Source organism: Lygodium microphyllum, chromosome 14, assembly GCF_053477565.2.
Source record: "Lygodium microphyllum isolate KBCC chromosome 14, Lygodium_microphyllum_v1.1.10, whole genome shotgun sequence".
Lineage (NCBI taxonomy): Eukaryota > Viridiplantae > Streptophyta > Polypodiopsida > Schizaeales > Lygodiaceae > Lygodium > Lygodium microphyllum.
Genome location: NC_141148.1, coordinates 30,597,135 through 30,621,461, shown reverse-complemented (window position 1 = coordinate 30,621,461; position 24,327 = coordinate 30,597,135). Strand labels below are relative to the sequence as shown.

Here is a 24,327-nt window from a genome sequence, read left to right as displayed (position 1 = left end):
CTTGAAAAGATAAAGGTTATCATTGCTATGAGTCCGCCATGTACTCCTAAATAAGTGCATAGCTTTCTATTCGTTAATCGGATATTATCGACCATTTATTAATGCACTGATTGAGAGGACATTGCCATTGATGGATCTGTTGTCCTTTAATTGTCCGTTCGTTTGGATTGATCTATATTAAGTATCCTTTGAGGATGTAAAGAAGGATTTGGGAAAAAGTGCTAGTCCTCAAAGCACCTAAAAGAGGTGAGACATTTTATATATTTTTAGTGACTATGATGTATAATATCAGCTGCTATTTAGCCCACATTTGGGAGGAGGAGTGGTACCATCCAATTGCATTTGTCAGTCATAAATTGAGGGTCCTTTATATTAATTATACCTACATGGAGAAAGTATACATTAGGATGGTCTTTGCAATGAAGAAATTCAAGCACTACATCCTATATGAAAAGATAGTATTTTATACGAAGATAGAGAGGTTGAGGCTATTGTTGACTAAGTTACAGTTGCCTAACAGCCTAGGGAAGTGATTGATCACTTTGCAGGAGTTTGATTATGAAATTGGAAGTAAGCTACCGAAGTTGTAGGGCATTGTTGAATGCCTTATGGATTTCAAGGAGCTGAAGGAAGTTTTGCCTAAAGATAGTGACCCTAAGGGTCTATTTAAAATCAATATAACCTCCATTCTATCCTATAATGCTACTATAATGCACTTCTATCCACCACAGGAGAGGCTCGATGTACAAAAAGGACATGTAAGGGACTACTAGGTACATTTGTAAGTACAATAGTTGAGTAAGCAACTATTCTGATGGGCTGCCATGCCAGACCATGTGCAGTGCTAAGAGGAGCTCACACAACCAATCTGATGGGCTACAATGCCAGACCATGTGTAGTGCTAGGAGCAGCGAGGTGCTAGAGTCCCATGTCTGCATAAAAGCATCACTCTTCTTTCTCATCCGGTCAAATTCATCCTATAGTCTCTCTCATCTCACGCAGAGGTGTGCAGTAGTCTCTGTCTAGATCCTAGGGAGATTCTTTGCAGAAGAGACATCTCGAAGGTCAATGGCATGGCTGCACCTCACATCTGAAGGGGTCCAAGCAATGATGCTAGCAATCGACTCCCATCTATGGCACTGCCCCTTGGTCCACTATGTCTGTGAATAATCTGGGGTGGAAATCCTGCTCAAGAGCTAGTCAATGATGAGAAGCCAGTGACTCCCCTCAAAATCCGCATGGCCACACACTAGGACTCTTTCTATGGCCCAAGCTACTACCCCTCTGCATCATTTTCATAGTCTTCAATTGTGCCATGAAATATCATAGTGAGAGCTCTCATCCACACTTCTAGGGCTCTTGAACAATTCCATAGATTCTGCACTTGGGTCTCCTCTATCTCCAGAGTCCAAACATCTCACATATCCTACAAGGACCCCGCCATAACCAAACCAAGTGCCAATTGCCATGCCTATGAACTAGAAGCTACTACAAGAAAGAGATCCTCCTGGATCTGAAGCTATCATTTAATCTCCAAAAAATGTGTCAAAACAAGCACTAAGATGTCATATCCATGCCAATGCTGAGTAGCAACTAGCTTTACTCTAATCCTTCTCATCGATATCCTCTTCCCCAACTTAGTGGCTTTGGAGAGACCCATTCCTCAACAGATGTTGCCTCGTATTCATGATTGAATTCCATCAACCAGTATCCAGTCAAGTCACAACAGGGAATGTACCACACCATGATAACCCATTCCATGGGAGTACTATTGTGATCACTTGTCCCTGTGAAACGCACTATTATATACAAATAAATGGCTTCTTTTTATTTTCATCAAAGAGATGTTTCAAAAGTATTACATGAAATTGTTGCCAACAAAATTGATTTTTGTGAGTTGTGGAATCCTAGTTCTATGTACAATCTTCTATGTTTTCCAAAGTATTAAGCTGCTACGAAACTTCCAAGATGAATCCCAAACTACTGGCAGGAGCATTTGATTTTGAGGCAGCCAACCAGCTTTGTTTCTGTGGGGAGTAATTAGCTAACACCATTCACATGTGCCTCAATTTTCTACATAGAGTTCGAGCAGCAAGTGGGGCTACGTGTGTGGCTAGTTGCACTTATCTTTGTGGAGCCACTGCATATGTGAGAAGCAATTAAGACCAGTGGTCCTTTGACACCAAACATCTGCCTCCACATAAACCATGGCACCATGGCACACAATGAGTACTATAGAGGCCATGTGAGAAACTATTTTATAGGAGGTAAGGACAAGGAGGATCAATCCTTACCCATCTCTAGCATGAGAACAGAAATTTTCTAAAACAGAAGGCAAAGATAGAATGATGGTGCATACAGATAGATACAGCCTGTACAAAAAACAAGCCAACGATTGAAATATGGCACTTTTCAGACAATACAGTTTCCATGATCTGGTTTCAAGACCAATCGCGTGTCCTTTACAATTATCTTTCTTAAGGTGACCAGCCTTCCAGTAGAAAATTATGAAGCAGTGATGTCATAAGGTTTGCAAGTCCTAAATTGGCAATGTGCAATGTGGAGGCACCAAACTGTATTTTACATAAGTGACTATGAAGTAAATCACCACCAAGAAATTTGATACTTTCTATTGTGCTGATACACAGGTCTTAAGCAGGCTGCAACTTAATAAAGTCAGGCCTTCTGTTCACCACCATCTATCCAGATCTAGATCGCTGAGGATCAAGGGTCGCTTTTCTAGCAGTTAGGTTGAGTTCCTGCTGATAGTTCTTGCATCAACTTAAAGCTGTGTGATCCAAAAAATTTCTGCTTAGCGTCTGCTTTTTAATATCTCTGTGTACTCAGATATAACAAGTTTGGCCACACTGACTGCTACTTTCAAAACTTTGATCCAGAACCTCCTTTCTGTTTATACTTGTCTACAATACAACAACAATACTGTCATGTAGAAAATTGAGCTTGAAGAAAATTTCATGCAGAACACCTTTGGGTTTTGGAACAAGATGGGGGCTCCAGATGTAACCAAATGGCAGCTTTGAAACAGACGGCTGAGAACCACTTAGGTAGGTGATTGGACGAAGCTTCAACTTTTTCTTCCTGAAATCATTAATAATGTCCCGAATCCCCCACCAAATTAGAGAGTCTACAACCTGATATGAAAGCTGAAAGAAGAAAAACAAAGGACAGGTTATAATTTCTTGCTTCTAGCCCATGGCAGTCTAGTTATAAAACCGAAGTCCAATTCATGATACACATACCTACATAGAAACACTCTCCCCCCTTTTTCAGCCTACCATTTTAAAAAAAATGCCCCTACTCTGTCACATAGACATGCAAATTTTAAACAGGACAACTCACCACATGAACTTACCCTGTTAGCAGCTAAGTGGTGTACTCGAGAAAGTGGATGAGGAAATTCACTTGTTGGTCTATCATCCAAAAACAAAGTCAGATCAGACGAGAAGCTATCACTTGAGAATAGATAAGGAGACTTGAAACTCAACCTTAATAGCAACAGCATCCATGAGATGAATTAATCATAGACATTTTATCTGAAGCCTATCTACCAAATGAAACAGCCTAGCTACATAGTCTTTGATATCTTATGCTCTTGACTCTGAAATTTTTATGTGCTAATTTTAACACAATCCTCATTTGACCAAAAGTGTTTATGAATGAGGGACTGATATAAGTTGATTGGACATACAGAATTAAAACCCTTACGTCCATGGCATGGTGAAGAACATATGCAATGGAACCTTCAAAGCCTCTGCAACATGGACATGCCCTGCAATGGTCAAAGTACAGCAAGTAACATTGAGATACTGATAGGCACAAAATCACACACACACACTGCAAAAGCTACAGTAAACATTTGCAATTAGACTATGCATCATCTCGCTAACACCCTTTTGGGAAATGATCATATCATTTCATTGTCCATCTTGATGAGCCGCTAACCTCTTGTTAATGCCATTAGGGGACGTAACCATAATGTTTCATGTGTCAGCTTGCATATTTTTTAAAGCTGCTACCAAGCATGAACCTTTACTTTATACACAATTAGTATTTGCCTGATATCACTCAGAATGCATCATCACAACTGCACAGTTTTGTTATGATTTAACCTCAGAAATCATCCTACCATCAATCCTCAAGCAAAAACATTAGAGGGCTTCACCCAAAAATAGGATAGCACTGAAAACCTTGTGAGAGCAGAGGATCGAGGTACAGCCAGATTCAGTAGACAGTGTGAGAGTGAGAGAGACAGAGTTGAAGCACGACACCCAAGAGAATAGAATGAATGAGTGTAATCTGAAAGTACAAAGTACAACCCTTAAACCTTAGGGTTGTAGAGGGGTGTTCACACCCGACACACACTAAGTGCCTAAATGTGTGTAACATAAGCACATAAGTACATACGATAATAAGACCATAAGTCTGGGGGAAAAAACCTCTCCTACCGAGAGTAAAAAGTGCCCCAGTGTCCTACTGATCACCGACACTCCCATATGAGCGTAGGCGTAAGTAAGGCGTGAGTAAAATACCCAACAAACCCCCCTGGAGTGAAGAGTGATCAAGAGTACAAGGATCATCCGCCACCAAAGGATATCAAATTTAAAGCATCGCGAAATGCTTCAAATTTGTCACGAGGAAGAGGTTTGGTGAAGATGTCTGCCACATTACTGGTGGTAGGACAATAGACAAGGCTGATATCACCTGCATGTAGCCTCTCTCTGACAAAGTGATAGTGAATCTCAATGTGTTTCGTGCGAGCATGAAACACTGGGTTCCGTGCCACTGCAATGGCACTCTGACTGTCAGTGAACAAAGGAGTAGGCTCAGTAACAGATACATCCAAATCAGCTAGCAAGCGTCTAAGCCATACGCATTCAACTGTGGTGATGAAAGCTGCCTTGTATTCAGCTTCACATGACGATGTGGCAACAGTGGATTGTTTCTTGCTAAGCCAAGAAATGCAAGAAGTGCCAAGAAAGAAACAATTGCCACTAGTAGAGTGACGTGTATCATAATCACCAGCCCAATCAGAATCACTGTAAGCATGTAAATGCAGTGGTCCCCCCTTGGCATAAAGCAACCCAAGAGAACGAGTACCCTGCAAGTAGCGGAAAACACGCTTGACAGCTTGCCAATGTGACATACGTGGCTGATGCATATACCTGCTCAAAGCTGAAACTGCAAACTGTATGTCCGGCCTAGTATTGCATAGATAGATAAGACATCCAACTGCAGGAGCATATGTATGTATGTCAAACAAATCACTGTCATCATGTAATGACAGTTTCAGTCCAGGTTCCATGGGAGTACTAATTGGCTTGCAATCCTGTAAGTCAAATTTCTCAAGAAGCTGCCCAATATACCTTGACTGTGATAACCCAATACCTCGAGCATTATGTATGAACTGGATACCCAAGTAGTAATGCAAAACTCCCAAGTCAGACATGTCAAAAGTTTGCTGCAAATTTTGTTTGAATGCTGAAATCTGATCAGCATGTGTTCCAGTGAGCAAAAGATCATCAACATAAAGACATAAAATCAGCATAGATCCCCCTTCTTTACATACGTAAAGGGTAGACTCAGATGAGCTGTTTAGAAACCCCTGACCAAGCAAGAAAGCATCTATCTTTTCATACCAAGCTCTAGGAGCTTGTTTTAAACCATATAGTGCCTTTTTGAGCTTGAATACCAAATGTTCTGAGCCTTCAACTGCAAAACCAATGGGCTGCTGTACATAAACTTCCTCCTGAAGTTCCCCATGTAAAAATGCAATCTTGATATCTAGCTGATGGACTGTCCAACCATAATGTGCAGCCAAAGCAATCATAGACCTGATGGTCGTCATACGGGAAGTAGGAGCAAATGTCTCCTCATAATCAATGCCCTTTTTCTGTGCGTAGCCTTTAGCTACCAGCCGTGCCTTGTATTTATCAATGGATCCATCTGCTTTTCTTTTCAATTTATAGACCCATTTTGTTCCAATGGCTTTCTTCCCAAATGGCAAGGACACCAAATCCCAAGTGTGATTCTTAGTAATAGAATCTAATTCAGCTTGCATGGCTGCCATCCAATGCACACTGTGTTGTGCATCCTCATAACATTCAGGCTCTTCATTATCAAAAGTACTTGCTGCCATAATAAACTCCATGGTATGTGCTGAATCATGCAAACGAGTTTGCCTTCTAGTACGACCAGCCATGGGTGCATCCAAAGGACTATCTTGCATAGTCTGCAAATACCATCTAGGTAGCTGTCTAGCATCCTGGCTGTGTGCAAGCTCTTGCTGAATTTCTGTTTCAGCATTATGCTGAATATTCCGATCAGCCAATGGCTGAATTTCTGCACTTTCCATAGGAGCAGCTGGCTGAACATTAGGTTCATTTTGTGAACCTCCAGCTGAATCACCAAAAGTAATGGGCAGCAGCCCTTCAAAAACATCACGGGCAGCCTGATATGTGTCCAAACCAGCCAAGGATAATTCTGATTTTTCATCAAAAACAACATCCCTGCTGACAAAAACCTTCTTCGTAACGGGATCATAGAGTCTGTAGCCTTTGCTCTCATTGCTATATCCCATAAAAATGCACTTAACAGCCTTGTTGTCCAATTTTCTTCTAAGTACCTGTGGAATATGGGCATAGGCAAGACACCCAAAGGTACGAAAGTGACCAACAGAAGGTTTACGGCTGTTCCAAGCTTCCAATGGTGTGATGGTCTTCAAGGCTTTGGTAGGGCATCTGTTCAAAATATGGCAAGCACACATGACTGCTTCCATCCAAAAACTATGAGGCAAGCTCTTTGCCTTCAGCATACATCTGGCCATCTCCATGAGTGACCGATTTTTCCTCTCTGCTACCCCATTCTGCTGTGGAGTATAAGCTGTAGTATACTGATGTACTATGCCCTTCTGCTGCAAAAAAGAATTCAGCATAGAGGACATGTATTCCCCCCCTCGGTCCGAACGGAGAGTCTTAATGTGGCATCCAGATTGGTTTTCAACAAGTGCACTGAAAGCCAAAAATGCATCATACACTTCTGACTTCTTTTTCAAACAATAGACCCAGCAAAAACGTGTGAAGTCATCAATGAATGTCACAAAATAATAACAACCACCCAATGACATGGTCTGCATAGGCCCACAAACATCTGAATGCACCAACTGCAATCTGGTTGTTGCCCTGAAAGCAACATCACGAGGAAATGAGAACCGATACATTTTCCCCAAAATGCATCCCTCGCATAAGTGCTCGAGAGGTCTCTCCAAGAGAGGTAAGCCATCCAGCATCTGAGTACGCTGTAAAAGCATCAAGCTGCCAAAGTTTACATGCCCTAAACGAGCATGCCATAACTCCGCCTGTATCATAGCAGGAGTAAGAGTGGATGTCAAGTATGCTGACTGATCTACTGAAAGAGCATCCAACTCATATAAACCATGACACAAAGATCCTGTCAAGACCAAAGTCATGCATTCTTTTTCTCGAACCATGCAACGGTCATCATCAAAGGTGACCTGCATACCACAACGTGCCAAAGAAGAAATAGAAAGCAAATTCTTCTTTATTCCAGGCACAAACAAAGCATCCTACAGGCGGAGAGTAGAGCATCAATGGCTATGAGCTGAATCTCCCCAATACCACAAACAAGGTATGATGCATTATTGGCACACTGTACCGATTTCCCAACGGGAGGTGCACTTACTGAAGTAAACAAATCTCTGCGAGATGTGATATGTCTAGAAGCACCACTCTCAAAGAACCAAGTGTCAGCATCCTCTGTAGAGCTAAGTGCTCTATCGGCCCAAGAGATGTTATAACTGCAAGTGTAAAAACAATAGTCCCTGTCCACAACAAAGGACGCGGACTCACTAGCAGTGGAAGGAGTAGTAGAAACAGACATTCCTGACTCCTTCTTCTTCTCTTTGGCAATGCGCTTTCTGCACTCAGTGATATAGTGGCCGGGCTTCTTACAATAATGACATTTTCCTTTCTTTGCTTGCGTCCCCCCTTGTGATTGATTCTGCGATGTGCCTGAAGTGCCAGAACTCTGTGGAGCACTTTTCACCTTGTTGTTCTTGCCTTTTTGTCTTGCCACAAAAGCCTGCTCAGAGACTATAGCATCCACACCACTATTTTTCAGTGTTTGCTCCTCCTCTAGAAGCAAGCTAACCAACTGAATAAAAGTGAGTGGGTGCTCAGCAATCCTCATGGTGAGGTTCAATGCAGTATGAAAAGACAAGTACGAAGGAGGTAGGGAATTCAAGGTGGTGGATATCAACTGTGCATCCGAAAAATACTCATCTACATTCATGAGCTGCTCCCTCAAGTCCTGAATCTTGTTTAAGTGATCCCGCATAGAATCACCTTCACGCATCTTCAGAGTTTCCAACTCTTTCTTTAAGAAAGAGATCCGTGTCTCATTTTTTCCTGCAAACATATGCTCCAAAGTCAACCATGCATCTCGTGAAGAAGATGCCGAACGGATATGAGGTATGATGGACCGCTGAACTGCCAGAGCAATCAGCGACAAGGCCTGTGCATCACGGGTATCCCAAGCTTTTTGAGCTGCAGTTCTTGGAGGAAGTGGCTGAGGTGAAGCGGGCTGAGGCCCCCGTTGTCCACGTGCGCCATGGGGAGGAGGAGTAGCGGAAGCTACAACTCCCGGTCGAGTTTCCTCTCCACTGACATAATCCCATAAATTCTTGGACACTAATACATTTTTCATCATGAATGACCAAAGGGAATAGTTGTTTCCGTCCAGTCTGTCCTCCTTGGATACATACGTAAAAACATCACCTCCCTGATTTGCCATGATGACAAATTTCCAAAGACAAAATGAGCAATGTCAAAGTAGTATGAACTGGAAATCTGCAAATTTTCAGAAATTGCAGCAAATACATTTCTGCAATTAATGTGCAAGGGCGTACTCTATCAGAAAACTGTCTTTTAATGCACGCTTCCCAAGGTGCAAACAGTGCACTGCAACACTGTTATGTCAAAATCCCCAAAATTTTTGCCAAATTTCTGTCAAAAACAGTCTTTCTGTGACTGTATCAGCAGTCCAAATGCAACTGTCTTCCAAATACACAAAAGCCCCAAAATGTCTGACGATCCTGTCTAAAAATTTGCATGAAATTTTTCCTGCACTTGTTCTGTGTTGCCGCGTGTGAACCTTCTCTTCCAGAGCTTTGTTCTGGGCTGAAATAATAAAAAATTTTGAAAATTTTACCTGTTGCAGAGCAGACTGGCGTGTGGTCAAAAACGGTGGTCTGACGGGCGTCGTCTGACGAAGTGGACAGGACGTTGACTGGGCAGGCGACGTGGACGCGAGCTGACGTGGACGCGTCAAATGGCGGGCAGGATGGTCACGAGCAGGAGTTGACTCGTGGAGGTAGACAGGCGGCGCAGGAAACGGGACCCTGGCGGACGACGTGGAGCCCTGGCGTCTGACGGGCAGGATGACAGGCAGCGTAGGAAACGGGGCCCTGGCGGACGGAGGCAGGTCTGACGTGGACGACAGGCGACGGGCTGCAGACGTTGCTAACGACGCTAACGCTGACGTTGCTGACTCCGCTGACGCTGACATTGCTGACGTTGGCTGTTGGAGCTGCGCGTAGCGAAGACATGTGAGGAACTAGCTGGTAGATACATTGAAGAAGTTCTTCCCTGGATAATGATGATCCAGCTGGAGCATTTCATACACATGTTAGAACTCATGCTCTCTCTCACTTTTGAGGAACTTAGTACCATGCTACTAGAGGAGAAGATGCAGCGAAAGACTTGTGATGGAAGCAAGAGTGGAGATGTTGCATTTGCAGAAAATACCAACGCTCAAGCGGAGGTGTTGCATTTGCAGGAAATACCAACGGAGAAGGAAGGGGTCTCTTACACGTGCGTTTGTTGCCATCTTTTGTTGTGTTGTGTTTTCCCACATGCTATGTAGACACTCTACACGCTCTGATACCAAATGTGAGAGCAGAGAATCGAGGTACAGCCAGATTCAGTAGACAGTGTGAGAGTGAGAGAGACAGAGTTGAAGCACAACACCCAAGAGAATAGACTGAAAAAGTGTAATCTGAAAGTACAAAGTACAACCCTTAAACCTTAGGGTTGTAGAGGGGTGTTCACACCCGACACACACTAAGTGCCTAAATGTGTGTAACATAAGCACATAAGTACATACGATAATAAGACCATAAGTCTGGGGGAAAAAACCTCTCCTACCGAGAGTAAAAAGTGCCCCAGTGTCCTACTGATCACCGACACTCCCATATGAGCGTAGGCGTAAGTAAGGCGTGAGTAAAATACCCAACAAACCTCTCATCAAATTAACCACTGTGGTAGGGTGCATGACCACTCTACAGATATCTATCATTAAACAAAAGCCATGCTGAAAAGCAATACTATATAGCAAATTAGCTGGTACTGCAAACAGCCAAAAGCTTAAAACGTTTTTGTGAATGCAAACACCTAGAGATGCTTGCATTGGAGCAGCTTGCATGGATGTCTAAAAAGGGGGAAACAAGAAAAAAAAATTAACACCGTAACTTTTTCTCTTCTCTTCCATTCATCCATAGCACAAAAAAGATTGATCCTACCATCCACATGGTTCTTTTGATCAGGCAAAGTTTCAAGCCAGCCAAAACCTGCCAGATAGCCAGAATCCTGTAGATAGACTGAAATGCGTGTGTACTTGACTCCAAATCATCAAAATGGTACCCACCACATCTTTGCAGCCTTTCATCTTCAGAGAAGAGAAAAGAACTCTTAACCCCAACCTTCTGTTTGTTCATCTACCATGAAACAGTTGGATGATGAAAGAAAAGGATATTGAGATTAACTTTACACAAGCTTAGAAGGCACAGTCAGCATCAAAAGCCAATTTTTTCACCACTCAAATGCATGCTAATCCATACGATCTACCAGATTATCTAGATCTCAGCATCCTGCTGGATAATAGGGGATGTTCTGCTACAAACATGCAAATGCAATTATTTTCTAGATACCATGTTGCCGAAAGGCATGTTTTTGGTGGGCACAATCTTCAACTGGACAGAAGAGAAGATAGTATTGGGTGCTCAAGAGGTTAATAAAGCATGCTGGTATTGAAATTTGTGGCTCCAACACATGTTTGATTGAATTCAGAATAATATCTGGAGGCAGCCAAATCAAGAGATTTGGCTCCATGTCCTTCTAGAATCATTTCTTTGTGTGGCCCTAGCCTCTCCAAACTTTGTTAAGTAGTCAGTTGCTACAATGATGTATCTCGCTTGTGAACACCACACTGTTAAGCTTATTGATTCTACAAAGTCAATACTTGACTTCCGAACAGGTTGATGGGCTCCTGCCAACCAAGGCACTAGGAGGATTATGGTTTTATCTTAGATTTATTGATGACTATTCTCATTATATTGAAGTTCGCTTTATCATGTTTTTAACAGCTCAAAGCAAACTGGAAAAGTAAAACAGGGCAGTCAATAAAGGCAGTTAGGACAGATAATGATAAAGGAAAAAGTCGTATGCTTCTACCGGTAATTTGCATGCATATGGACCTCACCATCAGTTTTCTACTACAAATAGTAGGTAACAATACATTTGGTTCCTATCTTGAACACTTGGTTTTCTTTTCCCTATCACTCTCATAAGTATGTCTCAGCAAACTTAGTTTTTACTAAGGATAAAGATGATAATGAAAATGTTGGGAATGTGTGTAACCCGGATAAGGATCACATTTCATTTCTGAAAATGTGTGCTGATTGCTACTTGTTTCAATGTTGGGTGGCCCTACTCATCTAAATCCTAAAGAATGACATACTGCAAGGTTTCTCATCAACAAAAGCATGCAAGCACTTAGGGGATTAACAATTGAATGATATCAAGTGCAAGTGCAAGTGCACTGCAACGACACTTTTACGCAAGCATGACCAAAACACCTTGTGGCTTCATGCTTCCATGTCAATCTCAAAATGGAAAACAGACAAGAAACATAACATCCCAAAATGGAAAACAGAAAGAAACTTAACAGTACAATTTTGAATGAGAGGATACTCAAATAACAATGCAACTCTTCAAGGCATTTCATAAGGAACTGGTACACATTACGATATGACATTGCCACTGCAAGTAGCCATCTCATAACCATGGCCGAATATCATTATGTAGTCAGTTTGCTACAATGCGACCCTACATACTGTGAGATTGGGTCTCTCAGGTCAATTATTGAACCACACAAACTTGACCCACCTAAGGAGTTGCTACATTATCCACTATTGGACAAAGTACTGACCAAAGAGGAGTTACACATCACTAACCACTTTACTGGACCAGCTTTCAATCCAACCTTCTGATCACTCTTTTTGAATAAATTTTTTTCCTACTTGCAATTACTGCCCTTTAGCATTTGCTTTGATGCAGCTTCAAGCAATTTTCTGGAATATCAAAATAAACTTCAAACGGACTTTGACATTTATGACAATTAATGCTTTCTAAGATCTACAATAATCAGGTAGGCATCAAGCCAAGCGGCTAGCATATTGGAAGATCAAATAGTGTCACATACGACCCATAAAACATTTAGTGTCATCTTCTTTTTCAAGCTATTTCTTTGGCTCAAGAAAGTGTCACAATGAATCATTCAAAGATGGTAGTATTTCCACCATTAGACATCAGCTGAAGGTCACAAAGCCATCTAAACTCAATTCATTATCCATTCTTCTCCAAATGCAAAGAGAGCACTGGCAGAAGAAGATCAGTTTTCCACTTGCATACACAGGTTGCAGACTATTCCTATCCCCAGGTCTCACATGTAGCTCATTACACAGCATGACATTGAGCTGCTTTATAAGTTCTTTGGTGTGGAAATTATTAGTAAGCTCAAAAACTCAGACATGACACATACCATAAGTGGGAGGATTGGCTATTATTGCCTGTGCTTTAAATTGCACACTAGACTCATACGGATCTATACAGGCAGGCAATAAAGAGAAAATAATGGACTTAAGCTGCTTCCGCTGTGTCCTTATCTCTGATGGTCCTGATGGTAAAAATCCCTTGTTCTTTACCATATCTGTGAAAAGACAACGATGCCAAATCTCATTAACATGACTTATAAGCATCCAGAAGTAAAGACGCTTCACAACATTAATAAACATGCACCTCAGAATGGAAAATCTCAAACATTGTTTTGTTCTAATTGAGTTGCACCAAAATAGGTGACATCTACTGTCAGAGAGTTACCCATTACTTACATCCTATCCTTCCACATGCTAGCTCAAACTCATTCCCATTCATAAAAACTAACTTTACGCTTGAGTGACTACCAAATATAAACCTTTTAACATGCACACAGGCTAGATAATCAACTGTACAAAATGAAAACCTTGTCACTTTAACATGGAGGAGAAGAAAGTCAAGCTGCAATTTCCGGTCTAGTAAAATCAATGCAAATCACATAAAGATTGATAAAACTTGTCAATCTGAAAGGTTCAGATCATTTTCATTGTGGCCAATCCAAATCCTCCATAAGGCAAAAACCCCATTCATGTAAGCCACACAATTCACAGCATGTACAAGGACAAGCACTGCAACCTACACCCTGTTTCCCAAATTTAGTAATAGCTCATGTAATACACTGCCAAGCAAATACTGTGTTTCAAGGGTAGTTATCTCCCAAAACCTTTGCAGTCATTGTCTTCGGTATTTCGTTATCTTATTCATACTTCACTTTTGTTTGTATGTTTGTACATGTGAGGTTTATGTACAGGATTTGTCTGTAAATTTTGACTGCTAGTATATGTGGTCAAGTTACTTTAAATGAAGCATTGACATATCTCCTGACACAGTCTAAGCTGCTGTCTTCAATTAAAACCATTCAAAGTTTGCTCCATCAAAACCATATCAAAGTTTGCACTTGAGTTTTTGCATGCATGTGTAAGGTCACACTTTAATGCAAGAATTCGCTAATCTCTTTTATAATGTCGAGACTTCCGTTATGCTATTATGGCTCATTGAAAGGTCTATAAAAACCTTGGCTGATGGTGGACAACAGCATTTATAGTTTCGCTTGAGCTTTACATGCATGTGCCTTTGCATGCTTGCGAGTCATGTCAAACCACTACACAACATCGCACTTTGAATGAACCTTCACTTATCTCTTATTACTGATTATTGTTTAGTCTTCTAGCTACTCTCATGGGTCATCCAAAATCATAAAAACAGAACCACTTGATCGTGTCTGCTTGTGCAAGAGTTGGTTCTCACCCTTGCACAAATATCTTAAGCAGAGGAAATCGCCCATCTTGCCCTGCCATGTACTTCATCCCAAGCTCATGCTACAGCCAGCCTGCCCCTTGTTCCCCCTCCTCCTGCCTCACCTTCTTGCTGCAGCCCATCTGCCAATCCTCCTCTTACTTGCTTTCTCCATTATCCACCTCACCTCCTTCCTTCCCATTTTCTTCCTCATCCAGCCCACACTGCACTGCAGTCCGTGCAGGCTATGCCTAGCAAAGTTATGTCTAGCAGGAACTCCTGTTTCGCCCCAATATTGCTGGTCACTCTATCTAATAACCCTCCATCAATCACTTGTACCAAGCACACTGACTCCCGCCCCACCAAAACCCCTGACGGGGCCCCTCCACATTCAACTGGTCTGGCACTCGAGGTTCCTGCAGCCTCCTCAAAAGCCTAGCACATGATACAATGACAAAAGCTCCTTTGACTCTACCTTCACTCTATTTGGTTTTCAGGGTTTTTTTACTCTGTTTTGGGCACGGGCAGCCGGCCAACCAGAGTGTCTGTGTTTGGTGGGTGGGGGGACAAAGAGAGAATTTAATATTTGCAAAAGGCCAAGATGAACTATGAGACTAAAAAGGTGAATATGGCTGATCCAACATATATTTCAATTTTCATCTTTTACTAATTACTTCTCTTTATGATTAAATGATCCTTTCAACAATTGTGTTCAAGGAGCTAAGGAGCTCATGGCTCTCCTACTACCCTAAAATATCCAACATACGGTTAGGGTGGAGAGATCTTTACGCATCCACAATACTCTTTACTGATATGGGGTATCTTTGTGAAAATCCTATGGTGATGGGAAACGATGACCTGAATCCTCATGTACAGTGTTAACACCACCAAGCACCCAAGCGGCAGAGATTCCTATCCCAACAGATCTCTGTCATTCTGTCGATGCCACTCAAGGTCCTCTGATACTGCTAGCTAAAGTATGTTGAGATTTCATTTTTCATACAACAAAAATTATTAATATCATCCTCATTTCTAGCAATACAAGGCAGTACAGAGAGAGAATTTGAAGAGTGTTTGCAAAAGGTCAAAATGAACTACGAGACTTAAAAGGTGAATACAACTGATCCATCGTATATTTCATCTTTTAAATTTTACTTTTCTTTATGAGTAAAAAATTCATCCATAACACTCTTTACTGACATGGGATATCTGTGTGTAAATCCTATGGTGATGGGAAATGGTGACCTGAATTCTCATGTACGGAGTGAACACCACCAAGCACCCAAGCGACAGAGATTCCTATCCCTACAGATCTCTGTCATTCTATCAAGGTCAGCCAAGGTCCTCTGATAGTGCTAAGGTATGTTGAGATTTCAGTCTTCGTGGAACAAAATTACAAATATCATCCTCCTCATTTCCAGCAGTATTTGCCTACACAAGGCAATACCAACATCACCTGCTTCCACTAACTACAAATCGCCTCTATGCACTGGTGAGGTCAGGAATCTTCTACCCCACATAAGCATGGCAATCCTGTGTGAAAATTCTGCTCTAGACACCCCGAAAACTGCCTGCTTGCAGCCTCCAACTACCCTGAAAAGCTCCAACAAAACATTGCCTTGAAGCAGAACACACTCAACAACAATCCTATGGAAATGGCACCCTTCTCTTCTCCTCCTGTGTATAAAGTGCAAACACCTGTAAAAAGGATGAAATAAAAACTGCAATACCCAAATCCTCTGAAGCTTGGGAAGCCCTTCCCTGCCTTATCCAGCTCTGTCCATGCCTATATTCACACCATCTTTAGCAAAGGTTCCTGTTTTTCCTACCTCCCTTTTCAACATATGGACTAACAAGTGCACACCTGCAAGCACATTTGGATGTAGTAAACTGCATTTGTATGTACAATATTTAATGCCAAATATTAGCAACAAGGCAAGCTTCTCAAAAAGAGTAGCAAAACAAATACAGATAGGAAAGATAGCAAAAACAGGTACAGTACAACTTGCAAAACCAAAGGATACATACATCCTGCTAGGACTTTTGGGTCTCCGCCTAAGGGAAAAAACTCCAGCCCTGATTTCAACACAAATTCCCGAAAATTTGAATGAGTTGCCAACCTCACACGATGGCCATATTCCTGCATAAATTGTTGTCATAACAAAGAACATCAATTACTCAAAACTGTTAAAAGAAAAGAAGCAATACGCTTGCAGCTTTTCCTATAGCAATGAAAGCCCACAATTGCCTGAAAGTGCCAATGAGTGGGGCAGAAGGAACATGCTTTACACCTTAATACCAGATTATCAGAGTAATCTCGAAATTGTACTCCAAAAACACAATGGTTTTGCTACTCTAGAATTATCAGACCTGAAGGTGTTTTCCAATAGCAACAAAAGGCTGCACATCTCCTCTTGTCCCTACAATAAGCATGGCAATTTGCAGAGGAGGAATGGCTTCAATTTCCTCTTCTCCCTCTCCTTCAAAAACCATCCCTTCTCTTGTGTCCTCAATTTCTGCTCCAAATAGATCGAACCCAAAAGGAGAACTGCTATCAACATCAAACTCAATAGTACCATTTGGCTTCACAGTAACCATGCGCTTCATCAGCCTTTTCTGTTTCAGTACAAAGTTGGTATTGCACGTGCACTTGTCAATTAAAGTTCAATGGCATCTATCTGCCTTCAATAATATGTTTTTATCATCAACTCATTGCACAATCATGCATCACACCAAGCATCTATAACCAATCCCAAGTCAGCTTTTTGATGTTTCTGTAATAGGCTTTAGAGCAACATAAATGCATCAGGATATTCATAACTCCAATAAAATCAGAACTAAACCACACAACAACAAACAGCATACCTAATCCAGGAGACCAAATCAATCCTGTATAGAGGAGAGTAAAACCGTAAGACAAGAGCTAATTACAGACACGCCATATCCTATAACCATTCCAGTCCTTTAATGGAAGTAAAATTAAGAGGTTTGCACAATCACAAATCTTTCAAATCAAAAACCACCTCTGAACTTGTTTATTCATATCTTGTCTGTAACAACACTCATGGATGCACCATTCTCGATAGAAACTAGATTTCTCCTCTCTCTCTCTCTCTCTCTCTCTCTCTCTCTCTCTCTCTCTCCTGGCATTGGGAAGTGCACATGGTTTGGCCATCCTTAACGGGCTGCCACAGTGGCCAAGATCTAATGGTTTCACATGTTGGAATAACAAGAAAGGGTCAACCACAGTGGACTATTTGATTGGATCACCCAACTTGCTACCTGACATAAAAAGCTTTGAAATCTCAGACAGACCAATTGGATTAGCAACAGACCATGCCATTCTAGCTTTCACAATGCAATATGGGCATATACACGAAGCACAGCCACACATACCAAAATTACCACGCTATGATTTTGTGGAAGCGACCTCACACATACACAGCACTACTATGTGAGACGCATTGAGGGAGCTAGACACACAGGTCTCTCTGGATGAGTTTACAGGACAATTGGCCGAGATAATACACACTTCAGCAGCCTACGCTTTCCCATACACTACACCGTCAGATAAACCTCCACGAGGTAATGCCCCACAGAATGGCTGGTATGATGATGAGTGCAGAGAGACACGAGCACGTTTTCAGCGAGAGGTGGCACTTGGCACATGTACACATAAGCATGCTCGAACACTCTTCAAACGATTGGTACGCAAAAAGAAGCGGGAATACCTGAGCAGACTAGAAACAGAAATGTATTCCATGTTCTTGGGACAAGACAGCAAGAGAGCATGGAAAAAGATGCATGAGAACCAGCCACCCTTATAGATTACTAGACCGGATGATTGGCATGGATATGCTTGCACACTCTATGATGTTCCTGGGCAAGAGCCTATGCCACTCCCCTCAACCTCAAGACCAACAAATTGCAGATTTTTCACAAAAAAAAAAGTGAGGAATGCCATATGGAAACTGAAAAATGGAAAAGCCCAAGATCATGATGGTTTAGTAGCTGAACACTTCGCGCAAGTGGAGACCCCGCGCTACCTAGTAACTATCGAACTATCATGACTAGGCACATGCTGGCCAAAATATATGGCTCTATCATGGAACAAGCATTGAGTGAATGGGCCGAGATGCATGGCCTGAGATCAAAAGGCCAGGCTGGCTTCAGGAGGGGATATACAACTCTAGACCATATCTTTACATTGAGGGCAATCATCGAAGAAGGCAAGGCATTCAAGAAAAAGATCTACTGCTGTTTTTGTGGACTTTCGCAAGGCCTTTGACACAGTGCCACGTGCTAGACTCATGAGAAGAATGCAAAACATTGATGTGCCTGTAGAGATACAATGGAGTATCTATGCCTTGTATGAGACAGTGACGGGCAGAGTACGAACACCTAAGGGCATCTCAGATACAGTCAATAGCACCATTGGGGTGAAACAAGGCTGTCCACTTTCACCGACACTATTTGGGTTGTACATAGATGAAATTTCAGAATATGTGGACAGAACTGGTGGAGCCGGAGCCAGCCTAGCTGGAGTGCTAATACCATTACCGCTTTATGCCGACGATATTGTACTTATATCTGACTCACCAGAGGGACTAAATAGACACTTGGATGCATTATCAGCTTTTTGCAGAGATAGAGATCTTAAGGTGAACCTTGGGAAAACTAAAGTTATGGTATTTAACACTTCAGCTGCTTGGGTGACGAGCTGAGCACCAGTTTACTTTTGATGGAGAGACAGTGGAGATGGTTAGGCAGTATGTCTATTTGGGGGTCACATTGAAGGGACCACAGTTCTCTTGGAGAGAGACATCAGAGGCTCGTTTGGCAAAAGCATATGCAGCCTTAGGTGCATTGGAGAGGCAATGTGCTCACATACAATTTCATGAGCCGCACACCAAATTGTGGCTTTTTGACACCTTGGTTACACCCACACTCCTATATGGGGCAGCTATTTGGGATCCGAGTCTCTTTCACACGAGGAGATAGCCTTTGGGAGACCAGGATGGATCAAAGAAGGAATACTATGACGGGTGGGAGCATATGGAAAGACCATTGGTCATGATGATCTCACGTATGATACGAGCGAAGAGCTCGACCCCACATGAGATTATCAGAGATGAGTTGGGAGCATCACCCATGGTGGCTGAGGCCTTGGTCCAACAGTGACTTTCATACATAGACTATGGGAGCTCCCCCAAGATAGATACCCACAGCTAGCCCTGGCCTCTTCTAGACAACTAGCAGTAGATGGTGACAGACATTGTTGGTATGCTCAGATGAGTACATGGATGAGTCTACATGGGCTGCAGATTGACAGACTACCCCCCTTTGACTATAGCCTAGATTGCCCTATACTTGACCTAAGCCGATCAGAGCTAAACCATGTGATCAGAGCAGACATACTGAAGTTAGATACAGAGAAGACCTGGATCCGACCCCCCTCCCCCCATGGCACGAGGATGGCACACTACCAGACCCACTTCCTTCAGGTATCTGAGGATGGTTTCATCACCCGACCCAATTACATGGACACACAGCTGCCCCATGGACTACGCACAGTTATTGGTTAGATCCGCACCTCATCCCACCACCTGAGGATTGAGACAGGCAGATGGGAGGGTATACAGACAGAGGAACGCATATGCCCACTATGCGACAGAGAGCCAGAGACAGAGGAACACTACATCTGCCGATACATTGTATATTATGATATACGAGGTAGATACCATTATCTGTTTCAAGAGGGTTTTGGACCCCTGAAACGGATCATGCAGTTTGAGGATCAGAGATGCTTGGGATTCTTCCTCTTGGAGCTCCAGAGGCGCAGAGCAACAATTCTACGAAGTAGGAGGCCCCCACAGCTCGGCTCACATAGACAGAGAGCAGTCACTGACTTTTTCACTAATACACAACAGAGTATGGCAGATACCACTGCTACTGCCACACAGCCTACAGGAGTACATCATCATTGGACCTCATCTTCTGTAGGTGTCCCTTTGGATAGAGCAGTGGCACTTAGTCGGTCTAGGCGCCCACATCCACCCGGACGAAGGCCTAGACATCCACACCACAAATAAATTAAAGCCATCATTGAGCGCCACAGGAGACAGATGCCGAGACGCCTCAGCCATGCAAAGATACACCTCCTTAGAGGACAAACATCTCATTGATGGAGAGTTTTCCTTTTTCTACTTTCACTTTTAGATCATTGACATGTTTCCCTTTTATAGGACACTTTCTTTTTTTCAGTCTTATAGGCATGTTTTTCATCTTTTCTCGTTCCAGATGAGAAACACACCATCATTGTATGTATTGCTTTGGTCTCATAGGCCACATTAGCCTTTTAGAGACGTTAATATATACTCTCTACTCTCTACTCTCTCTCTCTCTCTCTCTCTCTCTCCAATGCGATCTCCGAACATTTTTGGGATTTTGCGTTCGGGGGGAATGATGGTTAGTTTGGGGGATCTCTTTATATAGAGGGGGAGGGGGGGTATTATAAACTATTATAGAGCCATCCTTCTTCTGCACTAAGAGCACTGGTGAGCAAAAGGGAGATGAACTTGGCTGAATCAGCCCTTTTTCCAACAGCTCATTCACCTGGCTCAATATCCCTTTCTGTTGGGCTGCACTAACCCTATACGGAGGTCTATTTGGTGGGCTACTGCCTGGCACCAAATCTATTGCATGATCCTCAAACCTCTCTGGTGGCAACTGTGACGGTAATGAGTCAGAAAAACAATCACTGAACTGAGACAAGAAGGCAGACCTGTCTCTATTTAACATAGAGAAATTTGACTCATCATTATCCTTGACATCACGTGCAAAAATCAAGTACGCAGAAAGATGATTCTTTAGTACATATGTAATGGCAGAAGCCGATACAACAGGTACAGACTCTCCTTTAAGCTTCACATCAAGCACATGAGTCTTTCCCCTATGTTCCAAAGTCAGTGTCTTGTTAAAGGCATCCAACACACCATGCTTTCTGAACATCCATGGCATTCCCAACAAGACATCACAGCCTTCAAGTGGCATGATATAAAATTATTCTGCATCAACATAAGACTGTACATGAAGACGCAGCTTTCCAAGAATGGGTGTTACAGACTCTGAGTGGCTAGGACATGCCAGCCCTGCCTCTGCTGTGTAGCCCATCTCATCTGCTCTCATGCCCAAAATAGAAGCCAACTCTGGTGAAATAAAGTTTGCCTTAGCTCCAAGATCAAAGAAATAAGTACATGTTGATCCCTAACTTTACCCCAAGCTCTGCAAAGCTCATTAGCATCCGAGTGTGGCTTGTCTCCCAGCATATCTGGCACTAAACCTGCTGAAGGTTTGGGCTTCTTTCCTTTCCTGTCCTCTTTATCATCATCAGCTGATCTCTTATTCTTGTCCGGACAATTAGACGCAATATGGCCAATCTGCTCACAGATAAAGCACTTCCTCTCAGCCATTAAAGCCTTTCTCTCTTCAAGAGACTTGCACACAAAAGGTTTCTTCTGGTCCTTTGACTGCTGTCCAAAGGACTTGGCTAATTTCTTCTTAAACTGCCAAGGTTTACCTGTGCTTTGAGAATTCTGAGAAACCTGTTTACCAAATGGCTTATTTGCTGAAAATTTTTCAGATTTGTCATGTTTAATGCTGCCCCCAAAACCACTTGACTGTCCCAACAATAATGCATTTCCTGTGGTAGCATTCTCAATTAACTGAGTCAAAGTGGTGACCTTTGTCTTTGTACAATAATTCCGAAGTTCCTTGGGCAGCCCACAGCAATATTTCTCTATCTGCTCGGTCAATGGCACAACCCTGTAAGAAGTGACTGGAAGTAAAGCCTCCCAAAACTTCTTGTTATAATCTTCCAGATCCTTGCATTTAGATGCATCCAAATTATGCCAAGCTAACATAACATCGATCTCAAATTCATTGGTCAACCAAGCAGAAGCAAATACTTGCTTAAAGTAAGTCCAAGTGGCAGGAGCCTGTCCTTGCATCAACAGTGTACTCCACCACTGACTAGCATTGTCCTTAAGAAAAGTGGCACCTTTCCGGACCTTAGAAGGCTCTGTAAAGTTCCCTCCTGCAAATGCAGCATCAAACTGCTATAAGAAAGAAAGAGCCTTAGTCCTATCTTCAAATCCTCAAAAGATGTCAAACTGTACAGCTGCACCACCTTCCTTGTATGGCTTTGGCTTCTCATTAGCCATCAAAGGATCCGTAGGATATGCCTGTAACATAGGAACACTAACAGGTGGCATAGGAGTTGCCGGACCACTGACTACAGGGCTTGTAGACACAATACTTGCTTGCTGGTTTTGATAACCAGCCATACCAAAAGTGCCCTGTGGCATGCCAAAACTGCCCTGAACTCCCTGAAATCTAGGCTGCATGCCTATATTATCATATATGGGGTTTGGCATAAAACCCTGTGTACCCCCAAACACTGTTCTTGGTACATAATTCTAGTTTCCAGGCGCATAACCAGCCATACTCTGAAATACAGATCCACCTCCAAAGTACCCAGGATGTACAGAGGTCGGTGGGAAAACCTGTGGTAAAGCCTGAAAACTGTTTCGCTGTCCATTTAAGCCAACATTTGGCTGCTGTAAAGTGGCGAGCTGAACTGGCAATGCCTGTGTAACTAGCGTTTCCGCCACCTGTTCCTGGACAGTCGGAACCAATCTTGGAGTCTCCATTGACTCCCGCAAGCTGCCTTGGTGTTTCCACTGAATCTGCAGCATGCTTACCCTTATCCTGGACCTCTACTGGATCCGAAATCTTTGCAGATTGCCCAACTTGCTGCGAAGGAAGGGAAGGCTGCAAAAATGCCAAAAACCTTGGATTCTACATCACTTGAGTAAACATACTCACAGCAACAACTAATTGAGTCTTGAAAATGTCTTCATCCATAGAAGAAGCCGTAAGAACTTGTGGCTCAACCATAACAGGAGGAGTAACAAACTGTGGAGGTCTAGAAGACTCTCCCACCTCATGAACAACAGGGATCTCCTGTGATGAAGACGCTTCCTCTCTGGTGTCTTCCTTTCTATCAGCCATAATGCACAATTCTGTGTCTACACCCAAACAAACCCTGGCTCACTCTTTAGGGAAAAAGTGATTCGATCCCGACAATGGAACCATGTAACTGGCCTGTTCACTGGGAAGGGCGGTAGTGTACAATCAAAATATATAAATGCTTTCACCCAATTAACAGTCGCCCACTTTACCTGAACTTAAAGACACGGAATCAAAAAGAAGAACAGGAAGCTAAAATGCTCCTGTTGCCACACAGACACCCTGTTGGCCCCTAAATTAGGCGCCCCTTGCGGTATTTCTTTATTTTTAAAAAGAGAGAGAGTACAATGGGCTGTCTTTCACCTATTCTCGGTGAAATTTGGTAGCATAACAGTACAATTACTGACCCAAAACAAGCCGACCAAGAGGGGAAACTCTGCCCAAGTCTAAAACTTCTGGTTGGAGTGCAGAATTGATCATTTCAGTCTGCTGTAATTACTAGTTCAGACCTGTTCTGACACCTGTTTACAACTCATACTGTTCTCAGTACTGTTCAGCCCACTGTAATTACTGGTTCAGACCTGTTCTGACACCTGTTCTCAGCTCATATTGTTCCCTGCACTGTCCTGCATCATCTGGGCCAAATGCCCCTTGATTCTGACATCAATTGGGCTCTGAATTAACCTCTGAACAGTCCAGAATCAGAACTGATTTAGTGCTGTTTCAGACACTTGCTTGGTGAGGTTACCACCCTCACCTGTTCCTACTTGTGGGCAGCAAACAACTGCTCCTGTTCCTGGAGAAAAGAGGCTCTTGCCTCATGCAAAAACAGCATATTCCACTCAGTTGTACCTGAATCAGAAGAAAGGCCCTTGATTTTGCAGCATAACCATACTGTCAGGGAGAGAGAGAGAGTAGGAAGCAAGCTCAGCCCTCTGTGCATCATAGACAGGGTAGACCAGCTCTCAAGAGCTCTCCATCTGCAGCTGTTTTTTTACAAATGAGCCCCTATCCATCAAAAAACTGCACGCCA

At 42.7% G+C, this 24,327-nt stretch overlaps 1 protein-coding gene and 1 pseudogene across 10 annotated transcripts in view; both read right to left on the bottom strand.

Moving 5' to 3' along the window:
* Positions 1-24,327, bottom strand: part of LOC148025450 (sterol 3-beta-glucosyltransferase UGT80A2-like) — a 182,520-nt gene that overhangs the window by 112,963 nt on the left and 45,230 nt on the right. For 8 of the 10 annotated variants that reach the window (XR_015693096.1, XR_015693097.1, XM_087692582.1 and 5 more), the window contains 6 exons: positions 16,635-16,880; positions 16,293-16,404; positions 12,916-13,083; positions 3,727-3,790; positions 3,374-3,431; positions 2,987-3,164 (listed from right to left, as the gene is read on the bottom strand). Coding sequence is in view for 8 of the 10 variants with exons in the window: in XM_087692582.1 (XP_087548708.1) it covers positions 2,987-3,164; positions 3,374-3,431; positions 3,727-3,790; positions 12,916-13,083; positions 16,293-16,404; positions 16,635-16,880 (826 nt within the window). In the remaining 2 variants the exon portion in view is untranslated. The remainder of the gene's footprint in view (positions 1-2,986; positions 3,165-3,373; positions 3,432-3,726; positions 3,791-12,915; positions 13,084-16,292; positions 16,405-16,634; positions 16,881-24,327) is intronic. The other 2 variants (XM_087692581.1, XM_087692580.1) reach the window with 2 other exon arrangements.
* Positions 17,148-23,355, bottom strand: LOC148025451 (uncharacterized; annotated as a pseudogene).